The 21,389-nt window shown below is 40.3% G+C and overlaps 1 protein-coding gene across 2 annotated transcripts in view; it reads left to right on the top strand.

Moving 5' to 3' along the window:
* Positions 1–21,389, top strand: part of MTM1 (myotubularin 1) — a 98,820-nt gene that overhangs the window by 50,186 nt on the left and 27,245 nt on the right. For both annotated transcript variants that reach the window (XM_011974579.1, XM_011974580.1), the window contains 2 exons: positions 15,852–15,935; positions 18,182–18,331. In XM_011974579.1, the coding sequence (XP_011829969.1) occupies positions 15,852–15,935; positions 18,182–18,331 (234 nt within the window). The remainder of the gene's footprint in view (positions 1–15,851; positions 15,936–18,181; positions 18,332–21,389) is intronic.

Genomic DNA, 21,389 nt, shown 5'->3' with positions numbered 1-21,389 from the left:
AAGGGATCTTTTCTTGAGCAGGATCCTGAAGAAGGCAGAGGGGGATGGGACCCAGCCCAGTTTGTGGGGCAGTTTGGGAAAGGAGGAGGGACCGTTATTTTTCTGAGACAGGAGGGGAAGAAAAGTTTCCTAACTGTCACGGTGGGGAATGTGGGAGTGTGCCAAAAAGGACTTCCCTAGAGGTAACATAAGCCCCATTGCCTTGAGCAATACAAAGGGCCCCTGCTCGAAAAAGATTACTTTGTTAATATTACTGGAACTGTTCAGCCAGCTGCAGATTATCTTGGTGATCTTTATTGGCATTTGAAGTCAGAAGTGAACTTGCTGTTGCTTCTGTGAAATGGTGTCTGGAGGCCAAGCAAGCTGGGTCCTGACTCTGGCCAGGTCATGAATACACCATGAGTGGGCTTTTTCATTTCAGACCACCCCTTTGGCCCTCTCTGGCCTCCTGTCCCGTTAGTATTTTCACCACTCCATGTTTTCAAGTCATGGCTTACACTTTGAATTGAACTTGAGCTGTTCGGCAACACAGAGTTCACCCCAAACCATTAACTTCATTGTTTCTGTGTTATGTCAATCTGGTAAGATGCACACTTTTTTTTTTAGTAACATTTCTATTTTGGCCAAAAATAGAAATTTATTCATTTATTTTCTTTTTTAAAATCTATTTGCTTTGCTTTTCAAACACTAGAAATTGTACTGAATTCTCATAAATTGCATGCAGCTCAATACTAGTTATAGGTAAATGATATATTTTAATAAGAAGTGTCAGTGTTTTTGATAGTATGGTGATTTTTTTAAGGCAGAAATTAAAATCATGTATAACTGAACAGAGCCTGATAGGGCTACAGAAAGATAAAGAGTTTGATTGTTGGGGTGATATGTTGATTGGCAGAGTTGTTCTTTTATTGATTTTCTTCGTTTGCTCATTTTTTACTCAGATGGGATAATCAGAGATAATACACATATTAGATGAGAGTTTTTTAAACTGTCAATCCTAACCTATCAGTGAGTCATAAAATCAATTCATTAGGTTGCAGCCAGCATTTTTAAATAGAATAGAATATATTAAGAACATAACACATAATATGGATGAGTGTGTCTTCGTGAAACATTTCTCTCCAGTGTATGTGTGTACTGGGTCATGGTGTTGAAGTGCACTGCTTACCGTTAATCGTGGTCCAAAAAGTTTGAAAAACACCATTTTAGGTAATGGTAGAATATGTAGAATAACATGCACTTTAAGTTGTTGTAGGTGTTAATATAGTCACTTAAATCTACCTTTACAGCAATAGGCGCACATGGATTTTCTTGAATTTTAAGTGAAGGTTTAGAGTTTATGAATAAACTCATGGGATATAGACTCACATAAAGAAAGTCTAGGGCTAGAAGAAATGAAGCCTGAGACCCAGGTGCCAGGCTCATAGCAGCCACCGTTGGGGAGACCCTGTGAAGGCACATGTTTACAGAGCCCTTCTGGTGTGTGGTAACAAGCATGTGCCATTGGAGTCCAGTGGTCTTTGTCTGAGTCCAGCTCAGTCACTTACCTGCTTGGTGACCTTGGAAGTCACATAATGTTTATGCACTTCTGTGTTCTCATCTGTAATGGAGATAATAACAGTCTCTACCCCGTTGGGGTTTTGTGAGGATTAAATGTAAAGTACTTACGACGCTGCCTGGCATGCAATAAGTACCCAATAAATGTCAGTTCTGTTCTTAGTGTGCTGTTTTCCCAGCAGGTGTAGAGAATAAGGATGATTACCCAGCACACTTTTGCCCAAGACTATTAATAAAGTGAACATGATAACACATGGGGCACTTTAAGCTCTTTAAAAGAAAGATGCTGTATATAGATTAGTATTCTTATTAACAAACCGTTGGTTGTACCCTGAGAAAGGACTCTTTGAAAGTCAGAGCATTAAATCCAGAAAGCAGCTGACCTAGAAGGGTGAGATATGGGGGGCAGTGATACGTATGAAAAGAATTCTTCAGAAGTGGTTTTCCATGTTTTTCTTTCCATCTTTTGACCCTGCTCAGGCTTACTACTTTTAGGGAAACATGGCTCATTCAAGTTTATGTTTTTGCACTTGCCACTCTTCTTTGACATTCTGCATTAAGCTCTTTAGCATCACAATACTTCTGTTATTCTATGAACTGATTAGCAGTCATATAGTTGCGAAAAATTTGTTTTCGTGTGTGTGGTGGGAGATATTTGACCTTCTTATGTCAGTCAGAAAATACACAGGTGAGGGAACTTGCTCTTGCTAGCTCTAATTTCAGGAGAGAAGCAGCTGGGTTGCACGACCTTTGCTGTGGAGACCAGCAGCCTTCTGAGGACTGCTGGCGTAGTGCATTAGACTGCATGCAAAGGATGGAAGCAAGCTCTTCCAAACAGCCGCAGCACCTTTGTGAGCAGGGCTCATCAGCATTTGCAGGTGTTTATTACAGCTGCCTTTGGTTTTCATAGTCTTGGCTGCTTATTTATTTTTGCCTAGCTTTGGTGAACCACATCAAGCCCTGCCATATGGCTTAAACACTACCATATCTACCCTGTGTCCTCTCTTGCTCTACTCCAATTGTGCTTACTTGTAAAAAAATTGTCATAAAAGTTAGTAGAGTGCATTATGGAGGTATATATCTTTTATGATCATTTGAACGACAGGTATAAATGATCCTATAAACGATCCTGTGAATGGAGAATTAACATAGGACATAGGATGGTTTTTTCTTTGTTTGTTTGTTTGTTTGTTTGTTTGTTTTAGACGGAGTCTTGCTCTGTCACCAGGCTGGAGTACAGCGGCATGAGGCACGATCTCGGCTCACTGCAACCTCCACCTCCCCAGTTCAAGCACTTCTCCTGCCTCAGTCTCCCGAGTAGCTGGAACTACAGGCGCATACCACCAGGCCCGGCTAATTTTTGTATTTTTAGTAGAGACGGGGTTTCACCGTTTTAAGATAGTCTCAATCTCTTGACCTCGTGATCCACCCACCTCAGCCTCCCAAAGTGCTGGGATTATAGGCGTGAGCCACCGCGCCCAGCCAACATAGGATGTTTTATTTTGTGCCTCAGAAATGTGGAAATTTTCATAAATTGCTTTGAAATTTTAAACGAAGCTTATATTTAGTGGACCCTTACTTTCTGGGCTGATTATGGAATTACTACATAAAGAGAAACAGCTCATTTTCACAGGGACACTGAAATGAAGTGCATATACACATGCTTTTAGCCTAGATGTGGCCTGATGACTAAAAGTTATTTCTTGGTTTTCTGTTTCCTTTTTGGGCAGGACTTTTTTTTCTTGAATCAACAGTTAACTTGGCAAATTGACATACTAGTTATGCTTTTAAGTCTCCTTCCTTCCTGCCTCCTCTAAGACTTGGTCCTCTATTCTCATTGATCTCTCTGTCTCCACCACCTTCTCCCTCTCAGCCTTGAAATGTGCTTGGTTCTTCCCCGTATTGCCCGTCCTCTGGAACTGACATTTCACCTGGTCTCCTGTAGCATTGCTGTCTATGGTCAGAAGCATAGAATTCCCTGCCCGCATCCACTCACTCCATAACTCATTGCAACCAGACTTCTAGCCCGCTCACTGGAGTGGAATGATTCTTCTGAAAATGACCCAAGGCCCTACAAGTTAGAAAACTTGGTAGTCTGTTAGACCATATGCTTTTCAACTGCACTATCGTTTGACTCTCAACTATCCCACCCCTTCCTTTCAAAGTGGTGCTTTTAAAATATTGAGTAGATACAAGAGGATATTTATAAAATATGTATAAAATCTAAAGAATACTGATGGATGGAACTTTCCTTTGTCTCTCCTGAGATGTAAGCTGGGTAATTTCTTCAGTTTTATCTTCTATTTCAGCTGTGCCTGATCTGAGTTTTTGTTTGCTAAAATTTCCATTGTTATGTTTTTTTAATTATAAAAGTTCTATTTGATTGTTTTTCAGATTTGTTTGGCCATTATTTATAATCTCTTCTTCTGTGCTCAGATTTCTTATCCTCTTTTTGACTTCTGGAAGCACATTAAATATAATTTATAATATGCATCTGATGATTACAATACCTGGAGTCTGTGTGGCCTTTTTCTACCACAGGTGTGTGTGTTTGCTGGCTCATGGCACTTCGTGTCTGATGTGGGTGTGTCTTGTGATTATTGCCTGCAAATTCCTATTCCTTGGAACTTTATCTGTGAGAATACTCTGAGGCTATGACTGAAGGCAGTTTTACCAAGAGAAGATTTGTGTTTCTTTCTGCCAGGCATCTTGAAGCACAACTGGTTTGGGACGCTTATGAATTAAATTCTCAGGTTGGATGTTTTGGGAACCATCTAAGTTTTGTGAGTTTGGTCCACATACTACTTAAGGGCTGACTTGTGATGACAAATTTCTAGTGGAGGATGGTGGTAGGGATTTGTTTCCTCCCTTGCTCAGCACCAATAATCTAGACAGGAAGGTTCGCTTGAAGTCCCCAGGTGGTCCTTTCCCATTCATCCTTCCCCTGAGTAGAGCACTTGGGAGGTTTCTAATTTGACTCCTCATTTTGGGTGGGCCAGGTCTTCAGGCCCTATCTCCTGTGCCCCAAGAGGCCAGGAAAACCAGTTCTGGAAGTGGCCTAAAAGTGAAAGCCGGTGTGTTCCTCTTGCTGTCTGCATTCCTGTTTGCAGTTAGTTTTTGGCTTCTGAGTAAAAAAAGTCTCAGTTATATCCAGCATTTTTAGGTGTTTTCATCAGAAGTCCCATTATGGCATATAGACCATCACATTTGCAGATATCTCTCCCTCTTTTTTTTGAAACCTAACTTTCCCCATAGCTTCTGAGATCGAAATTCTCTGCCTCTCACTTCTTTTCTGGCTCCTCTGCATCCTTCTACCATCTAGACATGGGTTTTCTACAAAAGTCTGTCCTTGCTCTGAATTATGCCCTGGGCAAACTCATGTCCAGGAACATTGCCTTTCTAAGAAGCATGGCTTCCAAATCTATAGCTTTATGTTTCCCCGCAGCTGTTACAGAACTTCAAGCAACACCGAAGGTCTGTTTAAAATGACTCTCATATGCCCCAGAAACCCACTCGTCTGTGTTCCCAGTTATTCCTAATGATATCATCATCCTCTTGTTCATTCACATTTGAACATTCGAAATCAAGGCCATCAGAGGTTTTCATTTCTTCCTTTTCTTGTTTTCTTTTCTTTTTTTTCTTTTTTGTTTTTTTAGACGGGGTCTTGCTGTGCCACCCAGGATGGAGTGCAGTGGTGCGATCACAGCTCACCGCAGCCTTGACCTCCTGGACTCAAGCAATCCTCCCACCTCAGCTTCCTCAGTAGCTGGGACCACAGGTCCATGACTCTACACCTGGCTGATTTATTTTTCTTTTCTTTTAGATGGTGTCTCACTGTGTTGCCCAGGCTGGTCTCAAACTCTTGGCTTCAAGAAGTCCTACTGTCTCTGCCCCCTAAAGTGCTGGGACTACAGGGCATGCATGAGCCACCATACCTGACCCCTGTTTCGTAGCATGTACTAAATCCAGGGGATTCTGCCTCCCCAGCCTGACTTAGTTTATATCTTCATCTCCTCTCTTCTAAACTGTTGGAACATTGTTTGGAGGTCTTTCTAGTTCTATTCTGTCTCCTACCCTTGCCCCCAAACTTCAGCTGGTTCCTCCCTCTCTGTCGGTGTGCAGGCAGACCTCTCTCTCTTTCACAGTGTGGCCCACCTCTCTCCATTTTTTGTTACCGTCTTCACTTAGTGGAGTGAGTGTAGACTGAGGTGTTCACCAGTGGCCATGTATTCTCTGAGTTTGGCTACCGTTTGTGCCTTTTTATTGTTGTCGTGTCCGGAGTTGTCTTATCCTTGCAGGGTAGTTCAGATACCAACAACGTCCCTCCAAGCCCCACCTGTCAAGAAGTAATGTGGGCATTCTCTGGGCCTCATAGTACTTTCTCTCTCCCACCTGTGGCACTTGCTGCTTTCGTCTCTGTGTGCCCTCCTCATCTCTCTCCTTTGGATAACTTCCAACTCCTTAAGGACAGAGGCTGTGTCTTCCTTGCCTTTTTCTCCACTTCATACCTTGTTCATAGTAGAGCCTCAGTAAATGTTTATCGAGTGGATATACTAATGTAAATAGAGCGAATTAATCGGAATCAGTAGCAACCAAGACATCAATGAGAATATTCTGCTTTTTAGAAAGAGCATTTATTCAATAAGTATTTACTTTTTAAGTTGTAAATAGATAATATATGTTCATGATTGACAATTCAGGAACTGTAAAAGGGTATACAGAAAAAATATCTCCCTCCCAGCACACTTCAGCCACCTCATTTCCCTCCTCATAGACAACCAAGGTTTCAGTTTATTGCCTCTCCACCCAGTGATAGTTTAGGCCTATACACTTAACTGATTCACATTCCTTCCCCCTTAACACTAATGGTAGAGAGCTATATACACTCTTATGTACCTATTTCCATCCACCGATAGACGTCGCCCAGTGAATGTGCTTCTCCACCCTACGATCTTCATTCCGTGTGCTACCTTAAATCCTCATTGCCATGTATGGTAACGTAACACAGGTTTGAGGGATTATTAGGACATAGACATCTTTGGGAAGATATTCTTCTTCTTCTTATTTTTTTAAACAGAGTCTTGCTCTGTTGCCCAGGCTGGAGTGCAGTGGCACAATCTCAGCTCACTGCAACCTCCACCTCCCAGGTTCAAGCGATTTTCGTGCCTCAGCCTCCCGAGTAGCTGAGATTACAGGCATGGGCCACCACACCTGGCTAATTTTTGTATTTTTAGTAGAGGTGGGGTTTTGCCATGTTGGCCAGGCTGGTCTTGAACCCCTGACCTCAAGTGATCTGCCCTCCTTGGCCTCCCAACATGCTGGGATTACAGGCGTGAGCCCAAGCCCCGACTGGGAGGTCTTTATTCTGCTTACCATAACAACCCAGTATGTTTTCTGATCTCTTAATCTTTTTCTTTTTTCTTTTTTTTTTTTCTTTTTTTTTTTTTTTTTGAGGCAGAGTCTCGCTCTGTTGCCCGGACTGGAGTGGTGCGATCTCGGCTCACTGCAAGCTCCGCCTCCTGGGTTCCCGCCATTCTCCTGCCTCAGCCTCCCGAGTAGCTGGGACTACAGGCGCCCGCCACCTCGCCCGGCTAGTTTTTTGTATTTTTTAGTGGAGACGGGGTTTCACCGTGTTAGCCAGGATGGTCTCGATCTCCTGACCTCGTGATCCGCCCGTCTTGGCCTCCCAAAGTGCTGGGATTACAGGCTTGAGCCACCGCGCCCGGCCTCTTTTAATCTTTTTCAATCTAATAGGTGAAAATGTAGCTTTACGTTTTATTTTGTATTTATCTTGTTTGAGTAAAATTGAATATCTTTAGGTTTGAGCTATCTGTATTTGCATTTCTCCATTCTCTGTATCTTTTACCTATTTTTTGTTTGGATGTTTGGTCTTTTTCTTGTTAGTTGTAGGTACTTTTTATGTAATAGCTGTAGTGATGTTTGATATGAGTGACTAATATTTTTCCTGTATGTTTTTTGACTTTATGATGGATTTTGCTATGGAGAATTGTTTTCTATTCATTTGGTAGCATTTGAGAGTCTGTGTGTTGAGGGGCTCTAAAACCACCCCCACGTGTGGTGACTCAATAAGAGGACTCACTGGACTCAGCATATGATTGTACTCACAGGTATGGCTTATTACAGCACAAGGATGCAAAACACAACCAGCAAAGAGAAAAGGCACATGGGTTGAAATTCGGAGGAAACCAGGCACAGGCTTCCAGAGTTCTTGTCCAGTGGAATCAAACAGGATGCACTTAATTCCTCCAGCAATGAGTTGTGCAGCACATATGAGATGCTGCCCACCTGGGAAGCTCATTAGAGACTTTGTGTCCACAGTGTTTATTAGGGCTGACCATGTAAGCACCCACTGCCTAGCACAAAGGAAAATTCCAGGCTTCCAGAAGAAAAGCAAGAGTTCAGTGTAAACCACATTGTTTATACAGTTTAGGCACAGTGAACCAATCTTACCAGTGGGGAATGGTGAGAACTCTGCTGAAATCCAAATTACCAAGTGTCTGGCAAGGGCCAGCCATGTAAGCAGGCCTTTCTAAGGAGAGCAGCCTCAGGCCTGCCATGTTAATTCTTCTGCACACTTTTCTTTTATAGCTTCTCGGCTTTATATCCCAATGAGGAAGATCTTCCCTACTCAGACTTATAAGGAATTATCTCAGCCAGGTATGGTGTGTCATGCCTTGCAATCCCAGCACTTTGGGAAGTTGAGGCAGGCAGATCACCTGAGGTCAGGGATTCAAGACCAACCTGGCCAACATGGCGAAACCCTGTCTCTACTAAAAATACAAAAATTAGCTGGGTGTGGTGGTGCATGCCTGTAATTCCAGCTACTTGCGAGGCTGAGGCACGAGAATCACTTGAACCTGGGAGGCAGAGTTTGTAGTGAGCCGAGATTGCTCCACTGCACTCCAGCTGGGGCGACAGAGTGAGTGAGACTCCATCTCCAAAAAAAATAACAAAATAAATAAAATAAATTATCTCATATTCCTCTAGTAATTTGGTTTCTTCCTTAAGATTTAAGTATTTCATCTATTTGGAATTTATTTGGAGTTAAAGTATAAGATATGAATCCAACTTTTTCTTCCCCTCCTGTTGCAATATCATTTGTTGACTAGTTTGCTGATTTGAAGTACTGTCCTTATCTCATACTAAATTGCTCTGTGTGTTTGATTTTATTTCTAAGAGGTTCTCGTCTTGCATTAATTATTCTATTCATGCACCAGGTGTGCTCTTTTAACTATTGAAGCTTTATAAGATGTTGCACTGTATGGTAGAACCAGCCTCCCCTTGTTCCTCTTCTTTTTCTTTTCCTTTCTACTGTTGCTTAAGCAATTACAGAATGCTACATTGTGGCTGTGCTCAGGGCTGATACCCACTTCCTGTTCCCAAGGAGTGCTGTTTTCCTGGGTAATGCAAACAAACAGATGCATATGATACAGTGAGTGGTGCACAGGATGTCACAGGAACACAAAGGAGGGCTTCCTAGAGGAGTCAGATTCTTAAAGATGAGTAGGAGCATTTGTCAGGCAGAAATTGACATGCCATACTGAAGGAACAGTCTGTGGGCATGCAAAGAGGCCGCACAGATGCAGGCTGAACCCACATGCAGTTTGGTGTCCGGGAGTACAGCGTGCATGTGGGGGTACCAACAGGAGATAGTACTGGGGGCAGAGGAGGCTGGGCCAAAGGTTGCAGAGCCTAACATTCCCCACTCAGAACGTCTGCTTTTTATCTGAAGGTGAAGGGATCCATTTAATGGTTTCAAGCAGTAATGTGGCATGATTAAATTTCCATTTCAAAAAGATTGCTGGGCTGCAGTGTGTGCAGAGTAGGTAGAGGGGACGGGAGTGGAGGAGAGAGGAAGACCATTTCTGGGGATTTTTGTTAGTCACCTCAGTCCTTGATGATGAGGGCTTGAAATGGGGCAGTGGACAGGGATTCCAGATGATGCTTTTGAGAAAGATTCAGATGGTAAAATCAGAATTTGGTGGTTGACTGAATGTAGTTATGAGGGAGGATGGGATGCTAGAGAGGGAAGAATCCACCCTGGATAACCAGACTGATGGTGGGGCCAGTGGTTGAGATGGGGACTATAGGAAGGGAGTGAGGAAGAGGTGGCAAGTTCCATTTTGGATATGTTGAGTTAAGAGTGTCTGTGAGACAGCCAGGCAGAGATACCTGGGAGACAGATGACTACATAGATCCAGAGCTCTGGCTTGGGGAGAGCTTTATTTGGTAGGCCTGGATCACATCTACATCATGTCATTAGCATTTGCATAGATGTGGCCAAAATTGCCAGGAGAGAGAACTATAGTGAGAAGAGGGACAATTTATGAACCCTCAGAAATCTCAACCTTAAATGATTACAATAGTGGACAAGTTGTAAAGAATATTCTTTTTTCCAGAATAGTTTCAAATGACATTTCAAATGTACATTTGTGGTCCTTTCCTGAATAAATAAATATGTGCGTTTATATATGAAGACAATGATGACACAGGAATATCAAGCCATTTCCCCCAGAGGTACTGATTTAGTCAGTAGTAGAAATAGGATTAGGAGAATTGTTTATGCAAACAGAAGTATAAATGGTAATTTATGTGCTAGCTGCTTTTGACCTGTTTAACTTTTGTCAGGTTTTTGGAATAACTGCATCAAAACTGATATAAATGAACTTACTGTGTCAAGTCGTGTGAAATACACAGAAAGCATTATCTAGCATTAGGGCGTTAGAATTATAAGCTTTACCAAATATCAGTACGTCCTATGGTTCTTTAAAATTTTAGACTTTCCCCTCCAATTTTAATGAAAGCATTTTTTTCTTACATGAACAAGTCTTGTTTCTAAAGTTTAATCTAAAAGATGAAAATGAGGTAATTTTACATTACTGTATCCTTAAATGGTAGATGGAAGCTTTTTAAAAAGATGAGTGTCTTTAATTTCAGAAATCAAATTCGGAAAAAAAAAAAAAAAAAGCTAGCTTCAATTCCTGTTCAAACGTTACAAAATTTAATCCAGAAAGAAGCAGTTAGGCCAGATGTGGTGGCTCACGCCTGTAGTCCAAGCACTTTGAAAGGCCAAGGGTCGTAGATTGCCTGAGCTCAGGAGTTCAAGGCCAGCCTGGGCAATGTGGTGAAACCCTGTCTGTACTCAAATACAAAAAAATTAGCCGGGCATGGTGATGCGTGCCTGTAGTCCCAGCTACTCTGGAGGCTGAGGCACGAGAATTGCTTGAACCCAGGAGGCGGAGGTTGCAGTGAGCCAAGATGGCACCACTGCATTTCAGCCTGGGCGATAGAGCCAGGACTCTGTCTCCAAAAACAAAAACAAACAAACAAACAAACAAAACAGAAGCAGTTAGTAAGTGGTTCCCTGAAGTTTTAAGTTTAGGTATTTGGAGAACATAGGTCATTAAGAGTCATCTTCCTGAAAAATCATGTTCATCAATTGTGCCATTGCGTGCTGTTAACATCATTTGAAAACACTTTTAAATGTTCATAGTTTATCAATTTATTCCCCTGATTATGAGCTGGAGAGAGCCTATAACAGTGACAGACAGCTGTCCATCCTCAAAGGAAACTCAAGAGTTGCTTAATATTTATAGATTCTGCTAAATAAACAAAAAATCCAATCTAGGTGTTTTAAGGAAATCAGTGCATCTTTATATAGGTGCCATTTAAAAATAATGGCTAATTAAGTGAAAGCTAAAATCTATTGTCATTTCAGAGTCTTTACCCCTAGAGGTTACAATGATAAATGTAGCTAAATTAAAATGACAAGTTATATTACCTATGTCAGAGCTGTTTTTTATCCCTGGTGTGAAATCAGAGAGTTTCATCTCAAGTTTGTCCTTTAACATTTTTCAAATGTTACATTGTGCTATTTTTAATCCGGAAACAATGCACATGATTGCTTAAAAAAAAAAAAAGTCTCCATGTACAGTATCTCCTGACTAGTAGGGATCTAGTGAATTGTGAATTGATGAAATGCCCAAATACTAATACAGAGCAAAATTAAGGAAGATGTGACTTGCTCACTTGAGGAAGGTGAGGGTGGCCATTTGAGAGTATTTTCTGTCAGTTTCCTGATTTTGATATTGTGCTAAAAGTTATACAAGATGTTAACACCTGGAGAGGCTGGCTGAAGATTTACTTCTTGTGAATCTATAATTATTTCAAAATAATCTAAAACAAACTAAAGAGCTCCCTAACAGCTTGACCACACAGAATCCTTAGGCTACATTCCTGAGAGTTCTGGTACATCCCACATGGCCCTTCTAGGACCAAGGAGGTAGAAAGTCACCCCCTAGAGATTCTGGTTCAGTAGGGGTGAGGCAGGGCACAGGGCATGGTTTAGTATCTGGAAAAAGCAGCCCACTTCACCCCCGATTCTGAGGCAGAGCCCTAGATAAGGACTGCGCCCTAGAAAAAAGCCATGTAGGACTTGCTGAAGCATCAACTGAAAGGTGATGCTCAGCAAAACGTCTTCTCTGCCTAAGACTTTGCTCAACTGGGACCGAATCATTCTTGAATTTTCCATAGGCGATGAAATCAGTACTTGGACATGTTCATTGAGTAAGCTTTATCATTACCCATTTAGCAAACAAGACGCCCTGCTTGATAGTTATAATGGAAAATACTCTAGAGCCAGCTCTCTCCATGTGATTTAGAGTTCCCAAATTAAGGGTCAAAATTTGACCCAAGGTTATATTTAAGAATAATAGTTGGAAGTGTCAACACATTAATAAAGTGTTAAAGAATACATTGTCTGGAAGAGAAAGTAAATGACAGCTAAAAACCTCAAGACATATAACCTATTCACTTTAGGCTTTAACAATTTTGAAATAGGAGCTTTAATTAGGTCTGTAACAAGTTGCCACTTGTAAGGAATTTTATACTTTTTGATAATGAGGTACAGATGAATGTGTTCTGTTATTTATTTTTGTTTTTGTAATAATCCAACTTTATGTTACTCTGAGAGCCTATATTCTCTTAACCTTTAAGAAAAAAAGAAAGTATGTCTGAAAAGTAAGTCCTCATACTTTCAAGTTTAGAAAATGGTGGCATTGGCTCTTTCAGACTGCTCACTTCAGCTGAACCAAGTAGCTTATGGAAAACTTAGTTTTTAAAGAAAAACACCACATAAACACCACCTAGTAATGCTTTTTGAAAAATGTTTTTTTGTGTTTGTAAGCTAATTTATTGGAATGGTGAAAATATTGGTTTAAGCACCCAGTCTCTTCTACCCTAAGCTCCAATGCAATATTAGATATGTTGCTATGTACTTCATGAGGAGAAATATTTGGCTGTTGTGCGATTCATAATTCGTCCGGAAATATTTGGGGTCCAAGCCTGGCTCTTAGCATCAAGAGTAAACTGGGAGTTGTTTTTGTCACCAATTCTAATAGGCATGTTTCGGATTAAAGGATACCAGTTAGTTGACTCATTCTGGATATTAGTCAGAATGTGAAGTGTCATTGTAGAAGTGATCTCATGAGAGAGGCCACCTGATGTGTGGTTACCATGGGGACATTGTCTCAGTCTCATACTAATGACAAAAAAAATTTGATGTTGCTTCTGTTCAGGTTCTCTTATAAAACATATTAAGGAAGTTATGTAGATAATTTTTGTTTAGGCCATATAACTTTGATCTTCTGATAACAATTTCGTAAACTTAGAGATTTTCATGTAAGATATAGGAATATTGGAAGCAAAAATAAGAAGGTGCTTTAACATTAGTGATTAAAAAATAGTAACTTAGGTTGAAAATACTGCTTGAAAGTTAACACTGATAGCATTACTACACATGATGATTTTTTTCTGGAAGGAAAGCTTTATCTGGGCCTTCAATTTAGGAATTTTTCTCTTTGGTTTTAAAAAGCTGCCATATTCACTTGAGCTTCATGGGAAAGATGCAAATAACTAAAAACAAACAAATGAACAAAAATCATGTTGAAGTCAGGAACTTATTTCAAGAAAGCAAGTTCTAGGTTTTCTTCTAAAGTGATAGTAGAGCCTTAGGTCTCAAACCATCTACAACCATGTTAACAGCACATCATTCAAATCATTCAACAATCCTGAATGTTTACCTGTGCCAAGTACTGACCAGTGCAGTATCAGATGTTCACAGTAATGATATATTGCCAAGAGAATGCTTAGGCATGTCCCATATATTCTGTTTATGGATAAAGGAGTGCACCAAACATTTTAGTGCTATTTTCACCCCAAATCCCTCTGTCTTTAAGTTAAACTTAACAGAAATCACTTATTTTCCCCAGTGGTACGGAATAAGTAAGCATTGCTGTGGATTCAGTGTCAGGTTAAAGCCTCAGTGCATTGCTTAGCTAGGTCAGCGTCATTATCAGTGCGTGCTTATCATGCCAGCCATCCAGAATAAACAGCACTCAGGCCTAGCGCTGCCAGAGTTGAGACCTGCAGAGCGTGCTGCGTGCTTGGGAAAGTTTGAGAAGACATTCTGGAGAGCATGTTCTTGGGCGGTTTTCACCTTAAACTTCTTGCCATTCACATGCAGAAAACTGTTGCTGCTGAAAGATGCTTTTCCAGAAATACACTGTGTTGTAGGGGAGGGAACACTGGTGTTCAAAGTGATTAGTCTGATGACAGAGGAAAATGGATGGGGAGGGAGCTACATAGAGGAAAAGTGCCCAGACGCAGCGCCTCCAGAGAAGGTGGTTGTACAGGGGCTGTGTGGGCCTTCATGTCGTCATTCGGTCAGCGAGCCTGTGTTCTGCCTCCCTCCGACCAGGCGCCATTGTAGTTACTGGGGATAAAGGTTGGGAATGAAGCAAGTGTGTACTTTCATGGAGCCCATGTTCTAGGGGAGGGGATAGTATATATGTACAGTGAACAAGTACATATGTAATATGGCAAATGATCATAAGCGATAGGGAAAATCAGATGGGAATAGGGAATGCTGTTTGAGGGTAACATGTTTTTCTGTAGGGTGTCAGAGAAGGTCTTACTGATTAAGATTATTGGATCAGAGATGTGAGAGAAGTAAGACAAGAAGCCATGAGGTAAAAGAATTCCAGGCAGATGGAATAGTAGCCACAAAGGCCCTGAGAATGGCATGTGCTTGGTGCCTTTAGGGAGTGGCACAGGAGGCAGGTGTGACTCCCATGGAGCAAGTGAGTCTGAGAGCAGAGATGTGGTGGGGGAGATGGCCAGATGGCAGACAGCTGCATAAGCCATTGGAAGGACTTCCACCTTTACTCCTCACAAAGTAGAAAGCTACAGGAGGATTTGAGGCAAGGAAAGGACTTGATCTGACCTATGACACTGTCACCCTGATTTGAGAAGTACAAAGATGAAAGCAGGGGAGCAGTTAGGTTTTTGTAATCAACCAAGTAAGAGATCATGGAGGCATGGACCAGGGTGGTAGCCATGTGGTGACAAAGATGAATCCAAGGTTTTCAGCTCAATCAGCTGGAAGGACGGGGCTGTCATGTACTGAAATGGGGAGACTGTAGGAAGAGCAGGACTGGGGAGGGGAAGCCAAGGGTGTTTGGCTTTGGATGTGTTGAGAGTTCTCCAGATGCCTCTTAGGCAGTCTGGTGGGGTGGTAGAGTGGACACTTGGATAGCCAAGTCTGGAATTCAGAGGGGATGCTGGAGAGTGATAGGTCCTTACTAGTCACTAGAATATGGATGGTATTTGGGGCTATCAAATGTATCAACAGCACTTTGAGGGTGAGTATAGATAGAGAAGAAGTGAGAGGTCTGAGTCCTGCCATTTCACAGAAACCAGGGCATTGATTCAGAATTCACAGAGAACAGTTAACTCAGAGTTTTCTTAATATCCTGTCTTTTTAAAAAACAAACACGTCATTGTTCCCTTTTGAGACAGTTGCACCGTTTTAACAATAATTCCTGAATTTTACTTTTCTTCCTTTCCTTCTTTCTTTTTAGTGGCTTGTACCTGATCAGTTGCTAATACTGTTTAAAATTGATAGGCACTTTTTGGTCTGGTAATCTGATTTTTTTGTGGAACATCATTAAAAGAACAATTGAGAGATTTATAGCCATAGAAAATTGAGGCTTCTTTCTATTACTCAAGATAGAAGTTAGCGTAAGTCTGATCTGAGTTTTCCACCGTTTTTGTTATTGTTGTTGTTGTTGTTGTTTTGTTATAAGTCTTGGTTTGGGTTGTAATTTCGTGGTCAGCAAATCTGGCGAAATTTATTTTGCGAGAAATCAAAGGATGTACTATAATAGTAGACTATTCTTTCACACTGAACTTTATTTATTTTTTGCCTTTTCTAGCCATTATTTGCATTTTTAAATGAAGAAAAGTTTAACGTGGATGGATGGACAGTTTACAATCCAGTGGAAGAATACAGGAGGCAGGTAAGTTGTTAGATGCTATTGTCTGTTATGTGATGAACCTGAAACATGCATTATGACAGTATGTCATCAGCCATGCTTTCTGAAGATCAGCAACATCCTTGCTAAATATCTTTTCCATGGTGGTGATATTATCCACATTTTGTACAATATATCTCATTCTATCTGTTACTGTGTAACTTATAAGCTCATTCCATTGCCATATGCAAGCTGCATGGAAGGCTGGATCACTAAATTCTATTTCCTTCCCTATATGAAGAGCATCAATCTTGTGTTGTTTATGAAATGAACTAAGTACTTAGGATTTAGAAAAGCCAAACATTTTAGAAGTTACACTTTAGGACTTGATGTTGCTATGTATATGCATGTTTGGGAGCTTAACTATTACTTGCAGCTAGATTTAAATTATATTCATTTCAGTTTGCAGATTCAAATGAATTAGAACTGTTTCCCTGTAGTGATGTCTTTTTCAAGAAAGCTTTGATAAGTGTACATTATAATTGCCTTTACTGCTCTCTTACATGAATGTCACCTACATGCATGTTTATTTGCTATAATAAAGGCAAGAGGCTTGGTCTCATGTTGCTGTTCAGGAACAAAAGTCTCTTGCAGTATTTTTGTGAAGGGAATTCTGTGCATAATATGTAACAAGAGCCACAGTTTGACCTCTGGTGTAACCAAATTTATAGACAGCTAGGAGTTGTACAATGGGATTATTCACAATTCTTGTTCTGCAAAGCTCTTAAGATAATTGAAAAGTTTTGTTGGATGATATTTGAGAATCAGATCAAGCCCATTTGCTTTATATGAAAAGTTAGTGAATATAAAGTAAAATCATAGAACCCTAGACTTGAGAAGAACCATCTAGTCACCACCTTCACCATGAAAAACCTGGATTGATTTCCTGTTTTAGTCTTAATCAACGGTTTGCATATTCATGAACAGATTTGACACTCTGGAATTTGGGTGCACGAGTTTAGCTCTAGAACACATGTAAGATAGTATATCCTGTTGCTTCCATAAGTCACGTTTAGACTGTTGAGTTTTCTAAGGCTTTGCGCTCCTCCCATTTTAATGGCTTCTGTTCTGGACTAGCTATTGAGGCAGAAGAAGGACCATGAAAACATTTTGCATGTTTTGGAGGCCTCTGTAAATGATGTATTAAAATATTTTTACCTAATTTTTGAAGTGTTATTGATAACATTAAGACTTTTTTTTTTTTAGTTCAAAGCTTCTAGCTTGAAATAAAACAGTTCCTGTTTTTAAGATTGCATGCATATATGAACTGTTGAAGGTATTTTGTTCTACACTGCCATTATATTCAATCTTTTTTTCTTATAACTTTCTGATGGGACTTATAACTGTCTAATTGGACTCAGCATCAGACTCAACATCTGTTTGGTCCGTGGTCTCTAGGGCCAGACCTAAAGAAAAGGTACAATGTCTGTCCCCAAAGCAAACACCCACATAGCTCACTTTCATGTGTGTATCTGTGCATTTGTGAGAATGGGGAGAGAATATTCCACCACCTCTGAATCTTTTCCATACTAAATACAATTTTGTGGGGAGATGATAGGGTGGGAGGTGTCTTCTGTGTCTCCCTGTCACATTAACAGTCTGCTTAAAATGCAAATGACTGTATTTCGAACACAACCTATAGGGCGATCTTCGATTCCGATCAACTTGATTGAAAAAAACTCATCGGAGGTGGCGAAATGAGCCTCCCCAGAGGGGTTTTCCTTTACTTCCCCTCTGTGATTTTCTTCATGAGCTCAGCCTCTTTCCACTTTGGAGCAGACTGAAGCATTCACTCTATTTTGAGCAGGGAGAGGAAGTTGCCTGATCTCTTTTCTACCCTCAGTTAGACCCAGATTAAGATGAAGCAGGGTAATTTTTTAGGGGATGGGAGGGGTGCATGGGCGGGGGATGAACTTGGGTTTATCTGTGTGGTACAGGTAGTAAAGAATATGTGGACACAAAATAAAGGAAGATGAGTTCCTTTGAATTCAAGAGAATCTGTATTTACAAAGTATAGTTTAGAACTGTAAAAACCACCAATGTTTTGTCTTGTGTTCTTACGTTGTCTGGATTATTGATTTGGCACCCTTATTATAAATAGGTAGACCGTCATCACCCTGTGGTCAAAGAGGCATGTGCACATATTGCTAGAAGGAAGAAAAGAGGCCCAAGGCCAAATCCAGAGATGAAGTCAAGCAATACTGACTTGTATTGCCTTTTTTTCCTCACAGGGCTTGCCCAATCACCATTGGAGAATCACTTTTATTAATAAGTGCTATGAGCTCTGTGACACTTACCCTGCTCTTTTGGTGGTTCCGTATCGTGCCTCAGATGATGACCTCCGGAGAGTTGCAACTTTCAGGTCCCGAAATCGAATTCCAGTGAGTACTGCAAATAATGTTTCTCTCGAAGAGCACCTTTTAGTCCATAAGAATGGTAGTCGTATAACTTAGAGAACGGTCCTTTTGGAATTCTGTCCCCAAAAATACTTACCAAGTGCTTTCTGAGTGCAAAGCACCATACCAGATTGGAGAAGAAGTGTGCCGTCACCTGCCTTCTAGGAGCTTGCAACTAAGGATCGAGAATGAATGCAAGTAAAGAGCTCTCTACGAGAGAGGGGCTGCACGTAATGGGAACCAAGTGCTGTGTGGAAGGAAGCAAGGAAGGACAGGCTCCTTATGACTTTCGTCTTTGTGGCACAATACGTGATACTATATGATAGGCTCTTGATAAATGTCAGATAAATCATGCTGGAAAGAACACACTGTCTTGTTATAGAGTGTGTCAGCACAGACTTTGACATATACTCACCATGAGCTCACCCCCATCACCTTTGCAGGCTGCCCCAATACCATTGTCTAACTGGAGTCAAGTATAGATTATTCCAGACAGTATCCATATGGTATCATTGCACCTAGTTCACAAAGCTCTCTTTTGGTCCTTAAATATTAATGGGCATGTCATACTGTCCAACACTGACAAAAATTGACTAAAAATTTAGATATTCTCCCCTGCTAATTTTCAGGGTCTGTCATAAGTACATTGGGTTTTTTTTTTCCCTACTAAGTAAATGTTTAAAAACAAAGGTTGAAGAAATTAAGACTTAATGTCACCTTGCCTTCTTCAAGTCTAGACATTTTTTTCCTTAAAAGGATATTTGTGCAATACTTTGTATTCTGTCAGCCTAATATGAATTGTAATTTTTTTTAAATTCACTTGTTAACACACTTCTAGCCATAAAACCGCAGAAGTGATGCTGTGTTCTCAGTGCACCACCTTAGGAGACATGCTGTTGATTTGTCCCATTATTAGTGATGTTAACTGTGATTATTCTGCTAAGGCAGTGTCTGTCATGTTTTTCCACTATAGCACTATTATTTTACCCGTTAAAATTAATAAATGCCTTATTAATGATTTTTTAAAAATTTACTTCTCTAGTTACTAGTGTCCATATCTTCACGATACAAATTGTACTTGAAAGTATGTTCTTTAGCTCATGTTGTTAGAACATGGTGCTAATGAAGCTAGGGTTACAAGTTCAGTCTTCCTGTGCTCTGTTTGGACATGCTCTTCTGTACCATGGCCACAGACTACACCCCTACCCTGGCTGGCTGTCTTGCTAATAATACATGCCTTGCTCACAAGGACAACTGGGCTAGGGTCGCCTGGCTCAGTTTTGTTCATGTATTCATTCAGTTCATATTTATTGAGCACCTACTGTGTCATTTGTGTATGTAGGTGTATTCCATGGGATTTGAAACAGAGAAAATTAAACAACTGTGCCCTTTCCACCATGCTTGGTTACCATCTTGATCCAGTAGTCCGCGTTATTCTGAATGAATGAGTGTCCACTGTAGAGCAGACAGAATTTCCTAACTTTTTATGTAGTCATGTTATTGATCCTTCTTACTTTATTGTGGCCACCATTTTATATTTATTTTTCCTAAAATAGCTTTTATAGGAAAGACTAAGTTCCCCATCACCTCTACATATTTAGAGAGCTACTATTAGGTACTATTAAGCATGGTAGTATGTTCTTTTCAGTATACTTTTTAACCACCCGGCTGTGGGCTAAGTCTCAGAGCTTTGCTTACACCCAGAAAACATATGTGCCTTTAATGTGAAATCATTAATATCTGATAGTCGGTTCTTTTTATAAAAGCTCATGTAAAAATACAAAAGGAAGTGATGGGAAAGAGATCTTATTTCGTGTATAAATAAGATACAAACTATAATAAAATATCGCTGGGTAGAGAAATAATCAACGTGCATTAAATGTTTCCATTAATGTATTCTCTTATTCTCAAACAGATTTGTCTTAATTTTATGAGTCTTTAGTGTACAAGTAATGCACGTTCATTTTAAGCATTATAAAAAATACTGATAAGCAAAAAGGAGTCTGCCACCTAGTGAGAACCAGTGTTAACACTGTTGGTATATATCCTTTCAGACTTCCTTCTAAACATGCATATATGTTCCTTCTAAATATATATATATATATATTTGAAAAAAGTGAAATTATTCTATAATTTGTGTCTCAGTCTATAGAAATTATTCGATAATCTGTGTCTTTTTCTATCTAGCAGTATCTTGTAAACAGCTTCCCATGTTGCTAAATATGATCCGCTCATATGGCGGTGTGTAGGTGTACCAAGATTTATTTAAATCAGTTTTCCATTGTGAGACATTCAGCTTCTGCTTAATCTTTTGCTATTATAAATAATGCTGTAATAAACATCTTTCAGTGGTTAGACATTTGTGTACTTCCTTAATTATGGCTTCTAGATATTAATTTTAATAAGAATAATACAGTGCCATGTACTGTAAAGGCACTCATGGTAGTTGACGCTGTGAAATGAACATTATTTGTACCTGTTTAGCTCTGTAATAAGCATCCTTTTCAAAAACTAGTAAGAATCCCCCCTCCTGCAAAGAAATTAAGAGGTGAAACAACTCAGAGGAGTAGCATTTCCTAACATGGCACCACAAAGAGAAGAGGGGTTGGGGGAGGGAAGCCATTGCCTACGGTCTGACTGAAATTTACAACTTGATGAGGGTCTTTCTCAAATAATAAATCTTTTAAATGTGTAGCAAATAACTCCTTTAAACTGATCTCATGTCTCTTGTCTCTCTTGATACCAGGGCCATAGAGGGAAGGGAAGGCAGATCTCATATGTGCTGTGCATTATAGATTGGAAGGTGGAGGTTTAGGTCCTACTAGTACCTTCTCCAGGGCTCCCAGTTCTGAGCCTTTGGACTCTTAGGCAGGGGCTACGATGGTGTTTTTAATTGATCTCTGTTATGGTGCAAGGACCATATTTGTTCTGAGAATGAATAAATACTATCGTGTAATCTTTTCTCAATAACCTGTTGTCATTATAAACACTCATTTTTATAAACATCAATGTTTGTCATTTGCCATCGTGAGGTAGGTAACTT

Source organism: Mandrillus leucophaeus, unplaced genomic scaffold, assembly GCF_000951045.1.
Source record: "Mandrillus leucophaeus isolate KB7577 unplaced genomic scaffold, Mleu.le_1.0 Scaffold1469, whole genome shotgun sequence".
NCBI lineage: Eukaryota > Metazoa > Chordata > Mammalia > Primates > Cercopithecidae > Mandrillus > Mandrillus leucophaeus.
The sequence above is the reverse complement of the archived record's forward strand: the minus strand, read 5'-3'. Positions and strand labels throughout refer to the sequence as shown.